Source organism: Nipponia nippon, unplaced genomic scaffold (genome assembly GCF_047370975.1).
Source record: "Nipponia nippon isolate SJK-2023a ecotype South Korea unplaced genomic scaffold, ASM4737097v1 scaffold_6, whole genome shotgun sequence".
Classification (NCBI taxonomy): Eukaryota; Metazoa; Chordata; class Aves; order Pelecaniformes; family Threskiornithidae; genus Nipponia; species Nipponia nippon.
Window position 1 is genome coordinate 35927315 of NW_028262380.1, and position 24996 is coordinate 35952310.

The 24996-nt window shown below is 37.0% G+C and overlaps 1 protein-coding gene across 7 annotated transcripts in view; it reads left to right on the forward strand.

The window, feature by feature from the left end:
• Positions 1 to 24996, forward strand: part of SORBS2 (sorbin and SH3 domain containing 2) — a 175465-nt gene that overhangs the window by 110322 nt on the left and 40147 nt on the right. For 6 of the 7 annotated variants that reach the window (XM_087737721.1, XM_087737722.1, XM_087737724.1 and 3 more), the window contains 6 exons: positions 2883 to 3027; positions 5400 to 5575; positions 10762 to 10828; positions 11939 to 11983; positions 13192 to 13378; positions 16423 to 16537. In XM_087737721.1, coding sequence (XP_087593847.1) covers positions 2883 to 3027; positions 5400 to 5575; positions 10762 to 10828; positions 11939 to 11983; positions 13192 to 13378; positions 16423 to 16537 — 735 coding nt within the window. Of the gene's footprint in view, positions 1 to 2882; positions 3028 to 5399; positions 5576 to 10761; positions 10829 to 11938; positions 11984 to 13191; positions 13379 to 16422; positions 16538 to 24176; positions 24261 to 24996 lie in introns of all 7 variants that reach the window. The other variant, XM_087737720.1, reaches the window with a different exon arrangement.

Genomic DNA, 24996 nt, shown 5'->3' on the forward strand with positions numbered 1-24996 from the left:
ATTCTTATTTGGGCTTATGCTTAGAATTGGAGTTAAAATCAGAGAACAGCTGGTTTTAGAAAGTATTTTTTTTCTGATTCTATTCCAATTATGAACATTTCACTTATAAAGTAATTTTCATGGGTTCTTTTTGGTTTTGTAGTTTAAAATTGTGGAATCTAATGGAAACTTGGAAATGGAAGTGCACATTAGATTTTGCCTTTTCCCAAGTTCTGGGACTGTCTCAAGTTTCGAGAACTGATCCAGACTATTTCAGCCTAATTCAGTGTCTGGAGGCCAGGGGCATGCTGTGCAGTGTTGTTGCACAAAACTGCTCAGATGTCTGTAATGGGACCTTTTTCCCTTTGCTGCCTACCTCAGCAGAGCGAAAGTTAGAAAGCAGCTCCAATCCTAAATAGATGCTTTTCTCTGCTCTGATTCAGCTGCTCTTTCTGATGCTCAGGCAAATTAAAGGAAGTTTAAACCTGGTACCTAGAAGAAATCTTTACAAGAGTTTGATTACCTAGCAGCAGAAGTAGGTGGCTCTGCTAGTAGTGGAGCACAGGTAAATTATACTGAAGAAAAAAATAAATGGAGGAGCCGAGGGAAATGAACAGCATGAAAGAGATGAGGATTATCTTCCCAATATATGTGCATTTTGGTGAAATAGTTATTTTCTGTATCATCTTATTTTCTGGCAAAGAAGATTGCCTAGGAAAGTAGAAGGTCTAATTCACGAATAGGCATCTTGAAGATTTCACTTTCTTGTAAAATCTGGGAACAAACTCTGTCACCTGGAACTAAAGCATCACATGCTCAGATTGAAATGTCAATAGCTCCCAAATGATTCCAAGGGCAGGAGAAGGCCCTTGGAACTTGAAACTTCCCCAAACTATCTTTTATAGCTGGCCCTCTCATCAGTGGAAGATGCATCAGATAAATGCAATAGCCACCTTCATGGAAACTTTCCTCAAAGAGAAAGTCATTAGGAACTAAGAAATTATAGCTGAGCTGATATCCTCACAAAAACGTTCAGAAGCAAATCCGAAAATGTCATATATGGGCATGCCACATATACATTTATGACTGATGTCCATCAGCTACTTTTGTGCATCCTGTGTTCATAATATTGTGTACTACTTGGTGTAAGAGCCTTACTGACTAACCCAGCGATTTGGTAAAGCCTGTCACAGGAATATCTTAATTTCTTATTACAGAAATTTGTAGGAGTAGCTTTCCAGTCTACAAAGAACTCACACTAGTTCTGCTTCTCTCTTTAGAGAAACAAAAGCCATAGTAAACGAGTAAGAAGGTATAAGGTTCTGGACATAGTTGCACCCCGCCTTCCCTAGAAACAAGCTTTGCCAAAAAGACAATACGCAGGCGAAGAGAATGGGTGAACCCCTGAAGCAGGGTAGGGATGGCTGGCCTCATCTAGGAACATCATCTGAAAACATGGCTTCATACCTCTTGAAATGCTATCTTTGAGCTCATGTAGCTTTTGTATTCTTACAGCTCCAAGTTCTTTTGGAGGGAAGGATGGTGTGAGAAAAGCCAACTTAGTTTACATTTTGGTTCTTGACTTTATTAAGAGAGGAAACATTTAAACACAAAAGTTTTAATGGAGACATCACCACAACACAAACTTTTCAGCTCAGTTCTGAAAATAGGCATCCGTAAAATGAGAAACCCCTGAATGCATCTAGGAGTTCACATGATGTCTGTATAGGAGCCAGAATTTGTTTTGCTGTCTTAGCTATTGGAGGCCGAGACGTTAAAAACTTTAAATCAAATCAGTAATCTCCAAAATATAAACATATGCAAGAGGTCATGAATCATTTCATTTTTAAATGTAAAAATAATATGCCTTTTAATATGTTTTTACTTAGGCTTTGCTGCTTCAGATAGTCTCATGTTTTACATTTAAAGCATGTTTTAGTTCTTCTCTTTTGTTATATAAAATTGAGCAAAGCTTGTAGCGCTTCTGATTTTGTTTGGATTTAAAGAGTTCTGCATTAAAAGAGGTGTTAGAGAGAGCTTCCCTCCCTTTTCCGCTGAAGTATTCGCTGCCCTCTTGTTTCATTCGATGCTTTCTCGATACCTCTGTTTTGATCCTTGCAATGCTCCCCATAAAAGTGCTACAGCCCAGATGTGGGGATTTTAAGCCTGGGAGCAGGGAAGCAGATTGTTGCAGAAGTACCTCTTCTGACTAAAGCCTAAATGGCTTGTGATGCTGCTATACTGCCGGTTTACTTAGCTTTTCCATTTTATTTATTTCATTTTGTTCTCTCGTTTTGTGGCTGTGTTTTCTTTATTGGTGCTATTTATTTTTATTGTGATAGGTTACATATCAGCATCCCATAGTCACTCCAGCTGCCTTCTATTTTTAAAGAAGCTTTGGCTCACTCTCTAGCTACTCTTAATGAGACTTTTCCCTTCCGTCTGCACAGAAGCTCCCATTAATATCAATAGGGCTTGAGCATGTGCATTAAGGGAATATGTCTTTTGGAGTGAGTGATCTGTGGCAGGCAGCCTTTGTCACACAATGAGAGGAACTTTTACTGCCATCTTCGTTTTATAGTGCTGTGAGACCTTTGCAGACCTTGTTTGTGCCATCTTCGTTGCCTTGACCGTGGTCTTTCTGTCACCTTCCCATGACTTCAGTATGCTTCACAGGCAGCACGTACAAGGAGAGAAGGGGGGAGGTACAAGGTATATAAGGAACGTGTTCTGCTCCCCTTGTGATGAGTTTTGTATTTCAGTGAATGCAGATGCCATTATGGCTAGGTACCTGACAACTGGTAATTGTTGTGTGGCTGACAGTCTTGCATCGCTCTTTGTTTGGGATGACAGTCGGAGGGCTTTGTGTGTAGCTTAATGGGATATTGTTTTGTTTCTCTCAGGCTCAGATCACAGTGAATGGGAACTCTGGCACTGCTGCCAGCCCAGTGAGTCACTTTCAAAGGCCTTTTTCCCCTTCTTCAGCTTACCCTCCACCAGCTTCACTCAATTCCAACATTGTTATCATGCAGCATGGCAGGATGATGGGTAAGCCTCACACAGAATATTTGCTTTATACATTACGCAACATGTTCCAATTCAGGTGGCAACGATTGCAAGCAATTGCAGAGTGCTTCACATCCATAATGAAGGTATTGTCTATTCATCTACCTTGGGAAGTAAATGCAAAAAGAAATAGCATGCATTGTTAGATACAGTAGTGATCCTGAACTGGAGTTACTATTAAGTTTTATTACTTAGGTGTGTGAGACCAACCTCTTGCCACCTTTCTACTAGCTTTACTGAGGACAAGAGCATATATCACAATAACTCAGTCTGTGCAGCCCCTTCAGGTTTTGCCTTCTTTAAGAAACCAAGGGCCAACTTTGTACATTGGTTCTCCCCACAACTTTTGTAATCTTAAGTAGAAGTACTGCCAACAAAGCGTGGGGCTCTAGGCTTTTAAACACCTAAGGCCATGTCAATCTATGATTTGTATACATATTTTTTGTAGGGCGTTGTTAATTTTTATTTTAAAAATACACAATCAGCCTTAGAAAGGAGCTTTGCCAGTATAATCCAGTTTTGCCAGGACAATCATTTGCTTGCTGTTTTTTCTACCAGTGTTTTGCATTTCAGATAAGATTATACATGCAAAATAATTTGAATGTGATCCTGGAGTTTACTTTTTTTGTTGTGCATGCGGGGAAATTAGGTGACAGTTCTCACACTGAGACTTACAGCTTAGGCAAATGCTGCTAACCCTATCATAGTGATAAGTACAAAAACCATATACATGGGTTTCTCCACATCCCAGAATTCTAAATTCTTTGATTGTTTCTAGTTTGCTGATCTAAAGGCCTATCAATTCTGTTTTGGATATACCTGAAATAAGTAAAGTGTTTTCCCATGACTTTTACTCTTGTAAGATGCTGAAGTTCTGTGTTGCACAATAACAGCCTGATTTAATTCTCCTTGCTCATGTAAAAATCCCACTGATGGCCTCAGTTTGAGGCTTACGAAGAATGAAGGATCAAATCCAAAATGTTTTCTAAATTTAACATCATGCATTTTGGGAAAAAGGCCCAAATATTCAGACGTTTGCCATGCAGAGTTGCCCCTCACCATATATGTGTAGCACTGGATTATTTACAGGATTTCAAACTTGAGTAAACAGCTGAAACAGTCATGCCAAATCCAGCTCTCTGCAGTAGGAGAGAGCAGAAATATTCAAATTAAAATGAGAGCTTTCAGTCACCAGAGCTCCTTTTGCTAATTTATATTACAATTCAAATATTTTCCTTCAGAAGAATCAACGGATGTTAATGTCACACAAAAGGCAATTGTAATCTTCACCAGTAGTATTAGAATATTTATTTTTACTCCCTACATTTATTTATGCTGCTGTAGAAATGTCTCACAAGCACTGTACCTGTTCTTGCAGAGAAAAGATGCTTTGTCATAGCAGCCCACTAATTTACTGAAACGTGGTCCCTGAAGGAGTAGGGCTCTTTTTCCTGCATGCAAGAGAGAAGCACATTATCTGCAGCAGTACTAATTTTTGTATGACGTAGCCCAGCAGTGAGGTGGTTTTTGTTAAATAAATGACTGAATTTTAGAGGGAAATGGTAATAGGGACATGTTAATTTCATTAATTATAAAGGAAGATTCAAGGGAGAGGGGTAGAAATATTGCAACTCACCACAAACCAGTAACAGCCTGCACAGTTCACCTGAAGTATTGTAGGTGGATCATCAGATTGCTCTACAGATGCCAAGTTACTGAGGTCCGTTTTTATGGATTATATGTGGAGGCACTTAAATATACCAACATAACTTTAAGGGGCAAAAATTACACATCAGAATTTGTTTTTTAAACATATTCATGCATCAAGACTTAATGTTTCTAAACACATATCACATAAGTCTTTGTGGAGGGCTGTTTGGAATCTGTTGCTGTGCTTACAGAACAGCAATTGTCTATATTTTGCTAGATTTGGGAGCAGAGGGGAAGTTTTGAAATTATATCACTAATTTCAAAGAATGGATAGAAAGGTGCAAGAGTGCGATTTATAGGAAAAATGCTGCTGCCGCTGTTTCTCAATAGATTTTGCTGAGTTTGTGAGGTTTTTTTTCTTTTTTTTTTTTTTGTGAGCAAAATGCTGAGAAAAAGTACCTCTAATCTAAGAAGATCTGACTTGAATAGCCCATCTAGTCCTTAAATAAGTTTATAATTCTGTTAAGGTAACAGTAGGTAGGGCAAAGCCTCAGCTAAGACGATTTTTTTTTAAGTGTTGTGTGTGTATGTGGTTAAGATTGTTGTCAATCTTTGTACAGAATACTGAAATGGGGAAACGTGTTATAACTGCCAAGTATGATTATTGTATCGTTATACAATATTCTGTCATGTTATCTTTACAGAGTCCACAGAGACATACTCACAGCATGTTCAGACTGTTGGTAGCACCACCACCACCAGTACAATACCAATCTGTAGATCCTCAGAAGAAGAAAAAAAAATTACAGTCATTAAAGCTCCACATTATGCAGGGATTGGCCCGGTAGATGAATCTGGAATCCCTACAGCAATTAGAACGGTAGGAGATTCTGGGGAATCTGTGTATGAACTCATACAATGAATTGATTGTTGTTAATGGGTTTTTCACATTCTTCTAGTCTTTTATAATGTGGAATAGAGTGTGCGTAATCAGCGAGCTCATGAATATAATATTGTGTGTTGACGGAAAAGGAGAACGCTGATGCAAGCGTAATTGGGCAACCTCATGTTTCTAGTTTTAATTAGAAGCAGCCAAAACTTTGTGTCTCTTTCTTGCTTCTCTTGTAGTTCTTGCCTTTTGGAGATATGCAGTAATTGCATTTGTCTTGTCATTTCTAACATAAAGTTTATACATGCTATATATATGCGTGCATGCAAGTATACATATATATATGTGAGTGTGTGTGTGTGTATATATATATATAAAAATCTCACTCTTCTGCATTTTGGGGGACAGTGGTTCTCCTGTTATTAGGGTAGTGTAGAAATGAATAGTTTTGTTCTGATAATAATCTAAGTGACTAGTATTTTTGTGGAAGTACAATATATAATCATTGTGCCCTTGAGTGACATGTAAACGAACAGCATGGAAGCCCTTTCATTGTGACTAGCCCCATTTTGATCATCTGCCACTAGTCACTGCTTGAGTGGTCCCAGGATGTCGAACTGAAGAGTTTTGTTTTCACTATGCTGAAGCATTCTTTCCACTCTGCTGTCAGGGCAGCCTCTTCTGGCTGGTCCAGAGAGCTCAGTGGCAGCTGCACTAGGTCTGTAAAGGAAGTGCTTACTGGCCTTCCCGGCTGGAGAAGAAGTGCTGTGCTAGTCGGAGAAAAAGTAAGAAGAGTGGGAGCCAGGATGAAAGCGGCAGAGCCCTTGCAGGTGAAGTCTTTGTGAGGTGCAAGGTTGTAGCAGCTGTTGGATGTATCCTCTCTGCCAATACTGGCATATGGGGCTGTGTTGTAATTGCCAAGAACTGCTTCAATGGATTGAAAAATTAGGGGGAAAATCAGGAACTGATGGAGAAAAGCAATAGGAAAAATTCAGAATAAGTGGTAAGATGGGGATAATTTTGATAAGAATGGGGGGAAACTCTGGCATTTCTTGCTTTATTTTTGACATAAAAGTAATATGATCAGAATCTTTTAAAAATGAAGAATTTCTTTGCAGCAATGCTCTAGCTTCCTACCCCTTTTTTAAGTAAATATATCCCTATGCTTTATATAGGATAAAGTATTTTTGTTCCTTTTTTTTAATAGCAGATTGAGCTAATAGGGTGCATATAAATTATATAAGAATATAACAGAAATCCCCATCAAGGGTGCTTACCAGAGTTGGCAATCTGCCAACCTATATTTAACTTTCAGATTGTATGGTCTAAGTCTCTCAGATTTTCTCCTAAAAACATAATGTAATTTGAATTGGGACATTTTTCAGCTGGATTTGCTCTGGTTTTTGTTATGTTTCAGTTTCAAAATATCTTATAGCTTGTAAACTTAGTATTATAGAAATGATTCTCACAATGAGATACGAGTTAAAAGATTATGCTAGCATGTGTGTGTGAGTGTGTGTCTCGTGTGCCACTTTGTGTCCTTATTCTGCTTCCTTAGGACTTAGCTGTAAGTGAGATAGTTTTCAAGATACTGATTTGAGATTACATTTTAAATGTGCACAAGTATATTTGAGCACCATGTACCCCAGTCGTGTAAGAACAAAGGTTTTATAGTTGTCAGCAAAACACTCAAATATGCTACCCCTTGACACCTCACACAACTGCAGTACTATGCAGAAACATGCAAAAGTGCTATAACTGCATTTCTCATGAACAGTAGAAGGTAGGATATATCACTCGCTCTTTCCCCAAGGACAGTGAGCAATCCAAATAGGAATCTTCTCCCAGAAGGGTCAGCCTCACTCCATCTGGAGAGAGAAAGAAGTTTTCAAATTAGTTATTGTTGCATGCAAAGTTTAAAGCCTTCTTATTCTTCTGTCTTTATGAAAATGGCAAATCAAAATGGTCTATCAAAAAAGCAGTAAATGCAGATTCACAGGTGATAAGCAACATACATTCTGTGTTCCGAAACACACTGCTACTCAAAGGTAAGCTTGTAAATAAGAACTTGGGAGTGTCTGTATTCCAGATTTGGAGTGCTTTTCAGGAGTAGAGAGATTTTTCAAGCTGTGGTTATCTCCTCCAAGTCTGTCTTTACTCTCAGAACATGGTTTGTGACAGCTGTTTAGCCAAGGAAAGCAGAGTGATGTTCTCTTCTCTTTCTATTCCTGCAAACCCTCTTTGTCCAAAGCTGCTGAGAGGGGAAGGATTCCTATGAAGCTTTCCGTTCTCTCAGAACCTGCATCCCATGTTAGCATGTTCCCTCCAATATCACTTTAGCTCCTGCCAGCTCTGGGAAGTGCAAGTCTGAAGCCTGAAAATTCAGATCATTGTTAAGTTCTGCTACCGTGCCAAGCCCTGCCCCAAAGATGGTGAAATTCCAAGGCATTAAAAATGAAGTCTTTGGAGAAGAGAGGGTAAAATGCTGTTTGCTCAGAAAAGCATTCAGTCAAATGGCACCACCCGAGTTTACCACCAACAGGGTCCTAGGAAAGGAGAAAACAGATTCATGGAAAGCAGTATGACTGCACTGTTTTAGACTATCCAAAATGATAGCTTCATGTCTAACTATCAGAATTAATCTGTAGATTGAAAAGGCCTCTATTTACTACAAATGAAAAAAACATCAAGTCCCACCAGATTTCTTTTCCATACTTAGTGATGTAATATTTCAGCTAGGAAAAAAAATGACTTTCCACTGAAAGTCATAAATGCCTCCTTTAATTGCATACTTTCTGATGAATTATTAGAATACTGCAATGATTGTGACCTCTCCTAAGTACCAACTGCAGGTACTTCTTATGTCCTCTTCGTGCTATTTGGCTGATTGTTCATTCACATATGATGATACCATGTTCCAGTATTTAATTGCAACAACTATAATGTATGCAAAGCAGGATGGCATCTGAATGGCTTGGTGCATTGTGAATACTGCTAATTCCTCAAACAAATATTGGTATGTGGGATTACTGACTATAAATAGAGAAAATGCATTTCAAAATGAATTTATTCTATTCTTGACTAGTCCTATCTGGCTTATAATGTAAAGCCAAATTATTGGCTGAGGCTTTAAACCCCAGGGTAAGGGTTGGGAGGGAGATGATGAGAGAAAAACGTTCAAATGTTCAGAAAGTTGTTGGGAGACCTTCTTCTCTGGTCATGTGGGCACTTCTCTATACCTGATCTGTATGTGGAAGCCTCCTGGATTTGTGGAGGACCTGACTGCTAAGGAGGATCCAGCAAAGAGAGATCTATGCATCTTTGTCCCTTGACAAACAGTAGGATCATAGCAGTGATATTTGTGCACTGTTTCCAATCTATTCACAAATCACTGATTCGAGCTCTATTGGAAGACTCTTCTTGGCCCAATACAATCAGAAAGGCAGTTGTGGTATCATGGGACCATTGCAGGTTTGTACTGCTGTGGGAAATGAGGAGTACCATGGAGGTTATATCCATAAGCATGAATTCCTTCAGACCTTCTGGACTTCCTTGTAAACATTTGAACATATATGATCCTGGAGCACCAAACAGCATACGTGTTTCAAATCCAGCTAAATTATTCTTACCAGAGTTCTGCTAGTATAGATAGTTTAATACCTTTAGGGAAACAATGTTAAAATGGTCCAAATCTGCTTCCGAATATCTTCTCTTTGGCAGAAGTCAGGAATGTTGCTAGGTGGGGGAAGGGGCCTGATCTTGATACAAAACTAGATCTCCTTCATTTCCATCTTGCAAGCAGGTCTGGGTAAAAAGCATAGCCTGCCACTTAAATTTCTTTCTTCCCCAGCAGATTCCTGAGTTCTTCAGTTGACTGTCAGCTCTTCTTTTAAACAAATTTTTTTTTAAATGTCATTTAGTAGCAATTTTGTGAGAACTCATATTGATTCCCCAAAACACAGGAGCATTTTCTGCCTAGTCCCTTATGGTAAGAGCTCACCATTGTTAACAAAACACATTAATTATGTACAGTAACTGTAATAGGTATTTAGGATAAAAGTGTGATTCACTAAAGAGGGCATGGAGCCAGGTGAACACACTCAGATCTGTCGGTTATTTTGTAGAGAAGAATTTGTGGATTTTCACTTTTCATGGTAAAAAGGAGTGGGCAGAGTGATTGCAGATTTAGTATTAGCTAGTGCAAGATAATGCACATCAGGAGGAGTCTTTTGAATTATCCCTGTGCACCATGAGGTTTGAAGATAATCTTGTACCTCTGCATTAAAACTTTTGCTTTTCTGACTACTGTGGAACCAGTAAAATTTTAGGACCTAAGAAGAGTAATACTGAAAACATGTTTGCCTTTGTGTTATCTCCTTTTCTGAAATATTATCATCCTATCTCAAAGAAAACTGCAGCAAAAGAGGAAGTGCAGAAGGATAAGAGAGAAAAATAATTAGAAGCATAAGCAAATGTTGATATGAGGAGAGTTTGGAAACTTTGGGATTGCTTAGTTTACAAAAGTAAGGATAAGTATAATTTAGTGAGCGGTTATTGAAAGGTATATTGTATCCACTTTTTCAAAATAGAAAAATAAGTTAAAATTGAGTTGCCTAGAAAGGGAATTTAAAACTGATAAAAGGAAATACTGTTTTTTTTTACAAACCAAACATTAACTCTTAAATATAGTGCTGTCTTAGTTCTTTTCTTGGTAGTATTCCAAAGTTTTTCTGCATTATTTAACAATTACATTTTGAAGATAATTTAAGTTGGAAATTGCCAGGAGTTCAAAAGAAGCTCTTCTTACATGCTTGTAATTTCTAAGGTGTTTGTATTTTCATGTAAAGTATCTAGCTTTCATCGTTGTCACATATAGGGCACTAAGAAGATAAACTCTTGATCCGGCACTAATTCCTATGTTCCTAACCATTGTACCCTCCAAGATCAGAGTCCAAAACTGACTCAGTTTCAGTGTCTTCCAGAGCTTGTTACAGGAACTCCTAGATGAAAAGCATAAATACAGCATTTGAAATAGATGATATGAAAATTATTATATTAAATAGGGGACAAAACATAATAGGCTTTGTGTCCAGAATAACATTAAATGTCTGATCAGATCTGTACACACAGGTATTTTTATTTTTTTATTAATTGTTTAAAAACTGTATTTTATTTAGACAGTTGACAGGCCGAAGGATTGGTACAAGACAATGTTCAAGCAAATCCATATGGTTCATAAGCCTGGTAAGTATGCTTTTGTCTTGGCTGGGTTCTTAGTGGTTCTCAGTGGTATTAAAAAAATGCACTTTTCTGCATTTTGATTGTCTGCTATGTGAAAATACAAGTGTTCAAGTGTCGGATAATGAAGGAAATCAAATGGGTAAATTCGATGATAGATTTTACTGCAGAGAGCTTTTTTCCTCTGCTAAAGGCTGAAAATTTCTAATGGGTTTATTTTATTACTAAAACGACATAAAAATTAAAGTGATTAGGATAGGTGCAACCAGTATGATTCCATGTCACTGGGGAGCTCAGTGAAGTGATCCTCATCTCCAGTTTGAGGGATGAGAAATTTGCACCTGTAAATCTCCTACCATAGCAGCTTTCTTTTTTTTTTTTTTTGAGAGCTCGTGTTAGAACCGCATAGGCTAGTAAACAGGCTGTTTTGAGGATACATTTTCTGTCTGAATTGCACTTTTTTCATAGAATGTCTTAATTGGTTTTGCTGAAATGGAGCTTTGGTGACATTACTAGCTTTAGAATTAACGTCCTTTATCATGATTGTCACCAAGGATGTCAAAAAACTGTATAAACAGCAATTATGTTCATTACACCTCCAGAAGGAAGGAGACTTTATTTGTCTGAGGTAGAGCTTGCATTCAGTATGGTCACACAGAATGTTAGTGGGAGAATAAAAAACGTAAGCAGGAAAATTTTGGCTTACAAGATCTATTTTGAACACTAGTCACATAGTAGATATTTGAGGTTGCTTTTTGTGATAGGAACAATAACTTAATAGTCTCTAGTAGAGAGCTGACAAAAGCAAGAAATTGATCTCGAGGAAGGGAGAACAACAGACAAAAAGCTATAATTTGCAATTCAATGCTAACCAGTAAGTACGCAATATGGGTGACATGACCAGAATATACCATTTTCCCAATAAGATGGTAAAAATAGCCTATGGTAAGTATAATGGGAAGAGAGAGTCTTCAGAAAACACCTGTGAGATGAGGAAAAGAAATACAGCACTTGATTGCCTACCAATCTTCTGTTTGTATTTGCAAAAACAGAGCTGCGTTGCTGTGATAAACTGGCATGTGTTGCACTACTGTAACATGTCTATTTCTTTTGTAGATGACGACACAGACATGTATAATACCGCGTATGCATACAGTACTGGTAGGAATTATTCACTCACTTCAAAATGAGTCTTTAGTTAATGTCAGCAAGTAACAGGGGTAGTTAACTATTCACGCTTGCTTTTATAATGCTTATATAAACATTTTTTTATGGTCTTGTTTGATCTCAGTTGGTGTTTTTTCATGCCTTTTTTCCCAAATGAAACAAAGTTTAATTTTGGTTTCATTCTTACCCCAGAAATGAATTGCAGCTGTGGTCCTCTTACACAGTAGATGGGACACACTGTAATACTGTAGTTTCTTGATTACATGGCATTTATTTTCACTAGTGATTGTGAGTAACACAGCCTTTCCTTATCAAAATGAAGAGGCAACTACTGTGTGAAAGTACAAATGCTAATTGCTGACATGGGAAGACAAAAAGGTTGTACTGAAAACACCTTTTAAAATATGCAGTAAGAGTGCCTAATAAAGATGATTCTGGTTTATGATCTTGTTTGTTTTTGCTGTAGGCACTGGTGATGACGTTATTTAGCTGCAAGAAAGACATATTCATCTAAGATATAGAATTTTTTTGTCTTTCAGAAGATTATAACCATGTGGTAGAATTATTTATAAAAATGGAAGAGTGAATAGGCTATATGCACAAAAAAAGCGTAGTTCCTTGTGCAAAAATGCTATTCAAAATTCTTCCATTTCAGTGTTTGTTGCATTCGGCATGCTCTCATACTGTGTTTTTCCATACTGTTGAGAGCATTGGTTCTGGGTCGGTTGTCCGAGATCTGTTTGGACTCTTGTGATCCTCTTCAAGATACGCTATTGCGTAGTTGTCCCAAACTGACAGTAATTATTAAAACAATGAAAAAAACGTGCATTTCCTGCCTCTTCTCTTCCTTCTGAACATTGAAAACTGAGAGGCCGGATGAGCCTGGGGATTAATTACAGGCTGTCATTAACAGCTCTAATGGATATATACAGCCCTTAACTTCTCTCCCCCTCAAATTAATCATTAATTTATTTTAACTATACTGTGCTTTATCTGTGTGTTTGTAGTTTTATATAGAAGTATATAAAAAGTATTCTAATGAGTTATGTGGTATACAGCAATGTACTTTTAAAAATGCATTTACACATTTTTGTAACCTTGCAGCTTTATTGAGTAACTGTGGGTTCTTGTAGCATTCTGTGTTGTGTCTTATTAAAACTCATTCTTATGCTGTGACTATTTCTGGTTTTGTTTTATATTAGGTAGCTACAGTCCATCCTTCTCTGCTCAGGCACACCCAGCTGCAAAGACGCAGACGTACAGACCATTGTCTAAAAGCGCTTCTGACAGTAGCTCCGATGCCTTTAAGGTCTCATCCCCTTTACTGCCTCCACATGTGCCGCCTCCAGTACCACCACATCGTCTGAGGGAAAGGTCTACACCAGAAAAGTAAGTTAGCATGTTTTCAAAAACTGTTCTTGGTATGTACAGTAATCCAATTACAGGATATCACAAAGGATAAAATAGCAGCTATAGAATAATATGACTTCAAGGGCTTTATTCAAGGGACAGTCAGGTGATGAGGGGTAATCATCAGTAGCGTGGGCATCATGCGTGGTACTGCCATTTCTTCAGAGTGCTAAAGAAGTGCTTATTCTTACAAGTGATAACAGCATGAGCATTTAAGATTTTCATTCTCATTAACAGGATTGTCCTAATTGTTGTGTTTCAGAACAATCCATGCTCTAGCAGCTGTCTTGAAAAGTTAGTCTCTGAGTGGGAAAGGCTATTTATGGTATACAAGAGCAAAGAGAAAGGATCTAAAAGATGTTGTAAATTGAAATTCAAGGAAGGGCAAAACTGTAAGAGTGTAGCAGTCAACCTACGTTTCCCGAGAGCTCAGAAGTGCTTTATATCCCCATTTTTTCAATCTCTATCTCCATTTTGGTAGACCAAGAAGATGTTTACAGATTAAAGGGGCATTTCAGATTTCTCATGGTTTTCCAGCTTCAAATTTGCTGCACCAAACTAGGTCCCAGTGGTTAGAGTCCAGTCTGGGAAAGGTTAATACTTAATAACTCAGAAAAAAAATGCTTATCCTTCTGATAAAACCATGCAAAGTGCCCCGCAGACAAACTCTGTAGACTTGTCAGCATATCTGTAGCTATTAGCTCAAGCAAAAAGCTTTTTCTTTAGTGTTTACATTCATGAATACTACATGTGAATATAATACTATGTTATTATACATTTTTATATGTGTGTATGTATGTGTATATTTTATATATGAAAAGGGTAATTTTTTGTTCCATTTGTGGCTACAAGCCCACCTCTCTTGGTTACGCTCAAGCAACAAAACAGAATTTGCCCATTTTTGTCAGCTTGGACACTGTAAACATTTTGATATGTAGAAATTGCATTATATTAAACAGTTACAAATAATTAGCAGTTTGAATAAAATATTATGAGAAAAGACCATACTAAGTGTTTCATGTTAAGACTATGACTATGGCAATCCAAAAGGTAATCCAGCAGATACACACACTGCAGAGGAAAATGGGATTGCTTGGTGATTACTGATATTGGCTACTCCTGTTGCTGATGGCAAGTTGTCAAGAGGAAATGCTAGGGGTTAGAGTTGGGCTACCTCCCAAAGGCCATGAAGTTTGAATTTTGTTAGCAAGCCCTACAGAAGTGTAGATTTTGTTAGCAAGGCACCAAAATGTGGATCTGCTTAGCTTTGATCTCTGAAGTTATGTGAGTCATCATCCTGTGCTAGGCCAAATGCCTTGGTCACAGAAACTGAGGCCTGTTGCAGTTCCCTTTGTCAAGCTTGAAAATAACTGCTTCAGTGCTGAATTTGGGTGTTTAGCTTCTCCTTTTAATCTCCTGCATGATAAGACAGGCAGTGGAAATCTATGTTCTCCAGGCCAGGAGATGCCAAACACGTTAGTTATGCTTTGCTGCTGACAGCTATAGCTCGTCAATCTTCTCCTGCCATTTTTTTTTTAATTGCCTATAAAGCCTGAGTATTTAAAATCTCACATAAGAGGCTTAGGTCCACATGTATCACAGTTTCATAGCTGGGAGGCAAGATATGGTTTGCGTTAACAGTTGGGCTCAAAAATATTGTCCATAAGGGATTACAGGCTAAATGCTGTAAATCAAGTGAACTGAGTGTGAATCAGAATTTCAGTAGCATCCTTTTTTCTTCAGTGACTTGCAGTATAATGCAACCAGATCAGAACATTTCCATTTTCCTGTTCTTTCTCAAAAAATACAACCTTTTCTGCTCTGAAACTAATTTTTTCCTCAGTGAAAATAAACAATAGAGCCATGTAGAACTACTTCCCTTGAAATGTAGGGTGTTTTATAAATAGAGGTGTCTGTGTCCCAGAAATTGCACTCACAAACATACTGTAAACAAAAGCTACCCCATAGATTTTTTTTAAAGGCACGTGACATGTGCCTTATTATGTCAGGTCACATCAAACCAAGTCACATTAGAAAGGCTGATAGAACTGATAGAATTTAATCAGTGTATGCTCTTTCTTATTGTAAATGCAGACAATAGCTGCTAGGATTTCCCCTTTCCTTTCCCCCATGCTTTGAGTTACTAGTGCGTCATTTTACACAGAGCTAAATAAAAAGATTGTGCGAGCTACAGTTTTCCAAATGCAGTGTAGGTAGTGACTACAAAACCTGCCATGAAAAGGTAGCTCTCACTGTGATGCTGGCTAGCTAACCCTCCCCCAAAAATATATAGGTAGCTATTAATACAACATGGTAAATGACTGAAAAAATATAGTAGTAGGGGTTACTTTTTATTCTTTGCATAGCACTATTAAATTGAAAGCAAATTTATAATTATAGAGAAAATGGATAAATTTCTGTCCCAAAGTCAACTGCCAAATTCATGTTCTTGCTTATCTACTCAAATTTCCAAGGAAACAGTGTACTGCTTACAAGGATATTCAGGAGCAGTTCTACAGATCAGGATAAAGAGCATCTGTTAGACTTTTACACCGTCTTTTAAAATAATTCCTCATTTTTTCTCTCAGATTTTGTAACTTTTTCAATATGGACTTACTGTCATATTGTGTGATGACAAAACATCTACCACTTGCCTGTATTAGTATAGTGCATAAAACAAGTATAGTAAATTTGCGATTTGAGAAGGCATGTCATGGTATTTTGATACGGTATGTCAGGGAAGTTTTTAAACTTGTCTGCCAGTTATAACAAAAGTACGAGTGATCACATAGGCTGGACATCTCTAGTATTTTTCCTGCTGTACTGAGTATACCTGCTGTAAACAGGTTAAGATGATACAGTGGTTAAAACATTGGGATGCTAGGCCAGACATTTCACAACTGAAATCTGGAAAGAGAAATCATGCTGAAATTCATTTGGTTTTGCTTGTTTCTCCTGCACGGAGCTGTAAAGCAGATGGCAATGACAGTAAATTAACTCAATTGCTCTTATTTGTTATTTAGAAATGACTGGGATCCCCCTGACAGAAAGGTAGATACCCGCAAGTTCCGTTCTGAACCAAGAAGTATTTTTGAATATGAGCCAGGAAAGTCATCAATCCTTGAACATGAAAGACCGGTAAGACACATAAGTAAAATAGGCAATACAGTAAAGAGGTTTGGTGAGAGGTCATCTTTTTATTATTTACTACTGATTATAACTACTTAGATGAATATTGAAGGTCCTTTTTCAAATATGATTTTACAGCAATTTGTCTTTGCTCTTTCCTGATGCTTGTGTTGAGAACGGGAGTTTGGCTTATTTGCTAAATTTAGATCTTCTGGTATTTCCAAGAAATCAAACCGCCACTGTGCAAACCTAATGGATGATGAGCAGAACTGTGAAATAATGAAAACTGCTTTTTCTAATTGGCAGGCATCTCCAGCACTCGTTTTCAGTAGTATTAGCAGCACATATGATGTCTGATTAATTAATGCATAAAAATAAACTATTTGCATTTTCAGGATGTGCCTAATTGCAAACCTAAGGAGTTTTTGGTCAAATACTGGTCAACGTTGCCCAGAGAGGCTGTGGAATCTCCATTTCTGGACGTGTTCAAGACTTGCCTGGACACAGCCCTGAGCAACCTGATCTGATTAGACCTGCTTTTATCATAGAATCATAGAATACCAGGTTGGAAGGGACCTCGAGGATCATCTGGTCCAACCTTTCTAGCACAATCTAGATGAGATGGCTCAGCACCATGTCCAGCTGAGTCTTAAATGTGTTCAGCATAGCGGAGTCAACCACTTCCCTGGGGAGATTATTCCAATGATTGACTGTTCTCATTGTGAAAAATTTACCTCCCGTGTCCAATCGGAATCTTCCTGGGAGTAACTTGTACCCGTTACCCCTTGTCCTCACCATGTGACTCCTTGTAAAAAGGGAGTCTCCATCTTCTTTGTAGCTCCCCTTTAAGTACTGGTACATTTTAGCAGGAGGTTGGACTAGATGACCTCTGGAGGCCCTTCCCAGCCTCAATTACTCTGTGATTACTGAGTGTACATTAACGTGTAATTAGAAGTCTTTACTCCTGCTTTCTGAATAATGATTGCAATTGCGGAATTTTTCACGAGCATGTCTGATAAAGCTACGCTTAATGCATGCAAAATGACCATTAACAGAAGTTTTCATTTGCTGTAAGACACATTCACCCAGCCTTTCTAATTTACCTTTGTGCTATCACAATACTTTATTATTTTAGGAAAACTGTTATATATCAATGGCAATATTTTCTTTTCTTGGCCTTTTACTTTGAGGTTGGAATGGTTGAAGGAGTCCAGTTTTAAAGAAGGGGTTTACGTAATCAATACTGGATTATTATTAGCTTCTGTATTGCATGCTTGTTCACAGAATTTATTTTACTAATTCCAGAATACATAGTATGTGTGAAACACCTGTACTAAGCACCTTTCGCTTATGTTTTTGTGGTCTTTGCAGGAATATAATTTTCGTTAGCTAGGAAGTACTAAGCTGCGTTTCTGTGAAATTAAGTTCTTGCAGAACTGATGCATTCTTAAGAGAGGAAATTGGCATTTCTATATGAACTGCTAATTAATCAATATAATTAAGTAGGATTTAAAATTCATTGTGAAGCTGCACTTAACAAATAATTTTATTTAAAAGGTGATGGCATTTGTTCTGAGCACTTTTTTGATTGCTATGGCAGCATTATACTCACTGAGGTCATTTACCAGCCTTCCCAATGCCAAACAATAACAGCAGGTTCAAGTTAAAAATAAGAAAATTACAGTGATGTTTCCAGAATGGCGTCACTTTTCTAAAAGACTATATTTTCTACTAATGTAATGTGAAAAAAATAATTCATATAGGAATTGCAGTGCTGATGAATATGATCATAGATACAATTTTTCAATTTTTCAATTTTAGTGAATGAATGAAATGACAAAAAAGTGATCTTTGCTGACTGTTCCTGAAGCCTTTTTTTTAACTTGCTTATGCATTTTATTTTTGATGTTCTCAATCAAGTGGTTGGATTTTGAGCTTTGTTTGGTCCTTAAAATCTTTTCATGCAGAAAACCCTTAATCACGTTGTACTTACTGAGCAGCATCAGTCAAGGGCAAGATCACACTTTATCATCTGAAGTTTAGACTTAGCTGATGTAAATACAAGGAAACATCTCTTTGTAGAATAAATTTTAAAAGCTGAGGAAGTAATATTCATGGACAGAATGGAAAGATTTTTTGTTTGTGTACAATTCAGAGCTGTAAAAGATCAGAAAACAGGAATTAATGTAGAATACAAGAGAAGAAAGTTGTGCTGACACTAGTGTAAGATTATTAACTGATATAAAAATAGTTGAAGTGAGCTATCACAGTTTTATCAGTCCGGAATTTCTGCTGTTGGAAAAATGACGTTTAGCTTTATGTATTTATGTATTTAGATCCTTCCTTTGGGCCATGTTACAAAAAGAGAAAGATTTGGTTTCACTAAAGCATTTGCTTTCCTTCTTTTCATTGAACGGGATATGGAAAGCAAAACTCATGGCCGGTTAAAGGATGATCAGCAGAGCAGGTCAAAAGATTTTTCTGTGTGTCTAGGAAAAGCCGACATCTGAAAACAAAGCATTGGTTCCAAAATTCAGATGAAAACTCCAAATTCTCAACTGTATCAGTATTGCATGAGTTAAGTCTTTCATCTTGATAATCTTATAAGATCTGATTTTTAATGTCTGGAAAACTGTTCTGATGATACTGAAAGAAAATATGAATCTAAATATGGAATATAAAAATAAATATAGTTCATTAATATTATAAAAGATGGACATTTATACCATCTGAACTAGAAATTCTTTATTAGTTTTGCCAAAACCAAAAAGGTCAAAGGGATTTTCTCCAACATTCCAAATTTTAAAATTTTTTACTGACATTAAATCATTTCCATGCCTACAGGATTGCAGTTTTAATGGCAAAATGATCGGGGGGGGGGGGGGGGGGGGAATATTTACAGTTACCTTATATGACGATAAACAGGGCAGATGAGGTTTGAAAGATCAGCATTCCCTTTATTGACATAGGTACTACATTGGAACCAGTTGTGATTAATGTGGCAATTAGAAACATGGGAAGAACACAATAAAATGAGTTTTAATGTAAACCATAAACGTGGGAAATATGATTCAGTAGGTCAAAAGAATGTGAGAAATAATAAACTTAAAAAAATGACCTAGTAATAAACATTAAGTGGCTATACTGGTCAGGGATAGATTATTATCTTTGTTATGGATATAAAAAGATGAGTGTAATTTCAAGCTGCAGTATCATATAGCGGCCTTCTGTCATGAAACAGGAAATTAATGTTTTTTCTTCTGTAATTTGTACTACTTGTAAGAGTATATAACAACAACAAAAAGGAGAGGCTTGGGATTGGTCCTTTCAGGTTACAACTAAAAGTGACGTTAAGCTGTTGAGTAGTCTTCCAAGCAATGATGTGGCAGCTCCCTTTCCTATTTCAATAACCCCATAAAACGTTACCATTTCTTCTAATAACATAGCACTGGTAGGATGGTACATAGGTTGTTCTGATGTATGTTTCCATCTCCAATGTCTGCAATTCAATAAAACACTCTTCTTTTTCTCTAGTATCATCGGAACCATGGACTTGTTTCCCAAAATTGGTGTTTACTTTCAGTAAATAAGTAAATTGGCAGTGTAATAACTTAATCTTACTCATATGAATATGAAGTTAAATTTTTATTCTTTACTACTTTTAACCTTGTATATGTGAAGTAATGCTTCCATACATGTACATTTCTCTATTTCTGCAGTGAAGCAAGTAAGGAAAAATCTTGGTGTTACTGTAAAGAAAGACTGTAAAATTGGGACAAGCGATAGATGCCTTTATTTTCATTAGGCGTTTTAGTCTAAGCAGGAAAATACACATGTGCTAGTCAGATAAAACTGTCAGGTTAAATTTAGTTTTAGATTTTTTATATATGTTCAGTATACAAAATTTTACTGACTTATACGCAAGAGGATTTCATGATCAGAATAAATTAAAAAAACATTATTGTTTTGTCAAATACCAGAAATAGACTGGGCTTGCATCATGATGTACATCTGTTGGTTTGGGTTTTTTTTTTTTAGCTGTAGTGGAAAATTTGAAATTTTCTTTAGAACATGCAAGTTTGGTCACCTTTGACATCTCAAGCTGGTTGTCAGAATATTCTACCCAGTGTTAGTTGAGTCACTTGAGTAACACTTCGTCAACTAAAAAAATTTTCTCAGTGTGTTTTAAAAAGAAATCAGAAATTCTACATATAGGTATGTTTTGATATGACATTAAAAAAATATGTCTTCTCAAACAGATATGGAGAGACTAAGTCAATCTGGTTGTGGACTTGGAGCTACAACAGCTATTTAAAAGTAGTCGAAAAAAAGAAAAAGCAAAAGCAAACTCTTTAGAGCTGATAAAATGCCAAAGCCAAATTTACAACAGACTTCTCAGTGCATTTTTCCAAAGAGTCTTCAGTATCATGTCTGAACTTGCAAATGCAAAATATTAATTTGAGCATGCAGATCGTATAAGAACCGTTTAACTCACCAGTTTAAATGCACTCTTTTGATTATTACCTGTGAATGTCTACCTGTGTATCTCAAATCAAGCACAGGTAAAGCTGTATGCAACACTGTAGATATAATTTTTTTAAATGACATCAGTTTTCTTCTATACTTGAGTATGTTGATGCAGTGCAGTGTTGATCATCTGATGTAAATGGGAAAAAGAGTGAAGTGACTTACTGGTCTTTAGCAGTATCTTCAACAAGTGATGAAAGTGTTACTAAATGACTAGATGAAGGATAGAGAATAGGAACATGACTTGGTTTGACTGACAAGTCATAAAAAGGGAATTTATTTTATTGCTTTTACCTTCTATTCAAGCAGTTTGGGAGATACTTTGCGAGACCGAGCCAAGTTCAGTTTTTCAAGTCAAAATTATTTGTTCATTTTAAGTCTCTTAGAAGGGGAGATAATAGAAAAAGGTCCATCAGCAAAATTGAATCTGAAAGCCAAGCGAAATCAATGGCCTGTGTATTGATCTTGGTAGCACAGAGAAGGCAGAGTCCTTCCTAGAACCGCCAGGCAGCAGTGAACTTGCAGACTTTTGTTCTCGGTTTCTTTTTGTTTGCTGCCCTCTGTGGTTCAAGCTGTAAATAAAAGTAGGACTTGTGTGCATGGAGTTAGCTTTACACGCTTTCTTATGCTCTCATGTTCTTTGCACACTACTACAGGAGGAGAACTCAAAAACTTAGAAACTACATAAAATACACTCTTTCTAGCTTTTTCTTTACAAGCAGAAATGTGGGGGGGGGTTTAAGCTTTCAACTAATTGCAAGAGTATTTGAAGATGAAAGGGGAGCCAGCTCCCATTCTCATTTTTATCTCCTTGACTAGCTGGGTGGAAGCCCAGCTTGTCTGACGGTGTGTTCTGGCTCCCTGCAGGAAGGGACGCCGGTCCATCAACGTGTAGGTGTGGGGCTGCTGCTATCCAGGGGACTTTGAGGCTCACAAGGGTGACACTGGCTACCCAAGCAAGTAATGTCAGTAGGCCTGGATTTGTAGTGCCTGGAGTGCTGTTGCTCCACAATTTCCACACCATATGCATTTCAAGGGATTTGTTTATTTTATGTAGATGCACCCAATTGTTGATATTAACATTTCTGTCTGTGAAAATTAATTAATTGGTATAATATAAAGATGAAAACATGCTATAAATATTGCAACACACTGTAACTTAGTTTGGGGAAATGATGAAAAAGCAATTGTTTAGTACTGTCTTCTCAGATTATCCAGATCTAAATTGTGGATTTTTTTTTTAAGGTAAGCAAAAAACTCTGAATACACCAAGCATTCTCTGTAATGGGAATCAAGTTGATATATAATGAAGTTATCTTCTGCATTGTGAATCTGTCATTTTTTGCCCTGATGCCTTCATCTCTCTGTAGAAGGGACTCGTGGTTTTTCTTAAATCAGTTATAGTCTCTACTAAGGTCACAAATCTTTACTGGTCAGTTCATGAAACTAATTTCAGTGGTGTTTTTCTGCTGAAGACTTGGGTGTGTATAGTTGAGTTGAAACAGTTGTCATTGGTAGTGCTGAATTATGGCTGTGGATGGTGGAAATGTAAGGGCAAAACTCCAGAGCAGCTTCACTTCATAACCCTGCAGTGGAGCACAGCAAGTTGTTCATCACTGGCATTCACTTCCCCCTCTGTTCATAGGAATAATAATTCCCTTCCTTGAAAGGGACATTGTGAAGATAAATCTATAAAGCAACAGTTGGTGTCCAGATATTGCATGAACAGCTCACAGGTGTGTAAGCACCAAGGTAGTTCAAAAGGGCTGTTGACCTTTCAATAGAGGAAAATTGGCAGTCTGTTCCAGTAACATCAGAGGCAGCAAGAAAAGTGCTGCAAGATGTTTAATTATGTGAAATGGTCAAGAGCACAGTGTTATCTCTTGTAGAAAACAGAAATAGCTGTATGTGATTGCTCTCGTGTATTGGTGACAGCTTGACTCAGGAGGAAAAAGTGTTACATACTTAATCACCAGCATCATTCTTTATGCAGGACCCTGTTGTCTTCTTTGAGGATTGCTTTCTAGGTCACACCATAATTAGTGTCTAAGTTCTGATAATTACAGTTGTGGAGGACCAAATTTTAAATTCAGAAATATCTTGAACAAGAGACTTCCTCTGTTTCAGAGATCTTTAAGCCAACAGTTCACTGTAATTCTGTGCTGCATGACAGCTTACATCAGATCCTACAAAGGAGCCGGAGCTATTTAGAAAATAATTAATGCAGCCAAGTTTACAGTTGATTAGATATCCCATTGGGAGCTCTACTGTTTTGCACTGTCATGTTTTCATGCTACTTGAATAAATCTGTCAATTATTCTTCTGTTCATTGAAAAATTTTCTTAATGCTATCTTCAATTGCTACTTTATCCCTTTGCTGTGAGACTTTTCAGATGAAGACAATGTATTTCACTGTGGAAAAAAATGCTTCATTATGCCAACAAGGCTGTGGGAGATAAAGCATTACAAAATACTGCTAAAACTAATATTATGGAATGCATAATTTTTTCTTCCCTATTTTTTGACCATAGGATCTCAAATATACCAGTTCCATTTCATATGCTGAAGTGGCTTTTTAATATAGTCATGCCTGCATGATGCATGTTGATAAACTCTGCTCAGCACTTGTTTCAGGACAGCAAGATCCAGAATTAACATGCTTTGTGAGAAGACAAGGAAAGACCAAAAGCAATACTGATAAAATTATGTCTTTACTGCTGATCAGACAGGCAATTTCTTGCCTATGCTGAAGATGACAATCGTTTAAACCATCTTCTTAAGAAGGAAACTTTAGTAGCATTAAATGTACTTAAGTAATGCAGTGATGTTTACAGAAGTGGTCCAAGAGCCCTCTTAGCTTTAAAAGAGTAATTTTAAAATGTTTAACATCTTCCAGTCATTGGAAGAACAGCAACAAAATGAAAAAGCTACCAGTCAATGACAGCTCTTGAACAAGAATATTCTCTATCTTAAATACCATCTTCATTCTTTGATTTTATTCCATTCCTTTCCCCATATTTGTTTTGTGTTTGTGTGTGTGTGTTGTTAAAGTCACAGGGCATTTCTAGCAGTTTGCTCAGTGTGTGCCTTTTCCTTCCCTTTTCCTTCACAACTGCTCCAGACTGATCGCATAAACCCAGATGACATAGATTTAGAAAACGAACCCTGGTATAAATTCTTTTCAGAACTGGAGTTTGGACGTCCGGTAAGTGAGGACAGAATATTAATATTTAAACATTAGGAAAAATATTTTTGTAATGAGGAATTTACAAATTACCAAATTCAGCAAACATATGCCAATAAATTTAATATGATCTTTTTTTTGAGAAAGGTCAATAAAGGAATCTCATGCGTATAACTATTATTTTTCAAGTGGACCCTTAACTTGCCAGAGTAGTGGCTTTAATAGCTTTAATACAGACTACATATTAGACAAATAGTAGTGTGTAAATATTTAAGAGCAAGACAAATTGCATGTTAAACAGGGCTGTTTACTAGTCTCCCTAAATCTCTTGCATTTGGCTGGATTATTTTTGAACAATCTTTCAGAACAGAAAAACGTGTCAGTTTGCATTAGGGATGCTAAGTTACAAATCATGTATTTTACTTGATGGATGCAAGGAATGTGTCTAAATTTAAACACATGCAGCCGTATACAAATTGCTTATGGCAGTAAATACTGTGATTTTTTTTTTCCTTTTTTTCCTCTCTTATATGCATACATGCAGAATACATATTTTGAACCTGAACACAGAGCTAGGGGTTTACTCTGTTTTCAAGCTGGACACCTGCTTGAACAAAAAGACTTCAGTTCTGCTCTGATTTTCACAAATAGCCAGGTCCAAAAAAAGGACTTAGGCAAACAGATACTACCTTAGTCCTCTGCTAGCATTTACGTTTAAAATTATAAATCTGAAAAGCTCCATTTGGTTGAAACACCT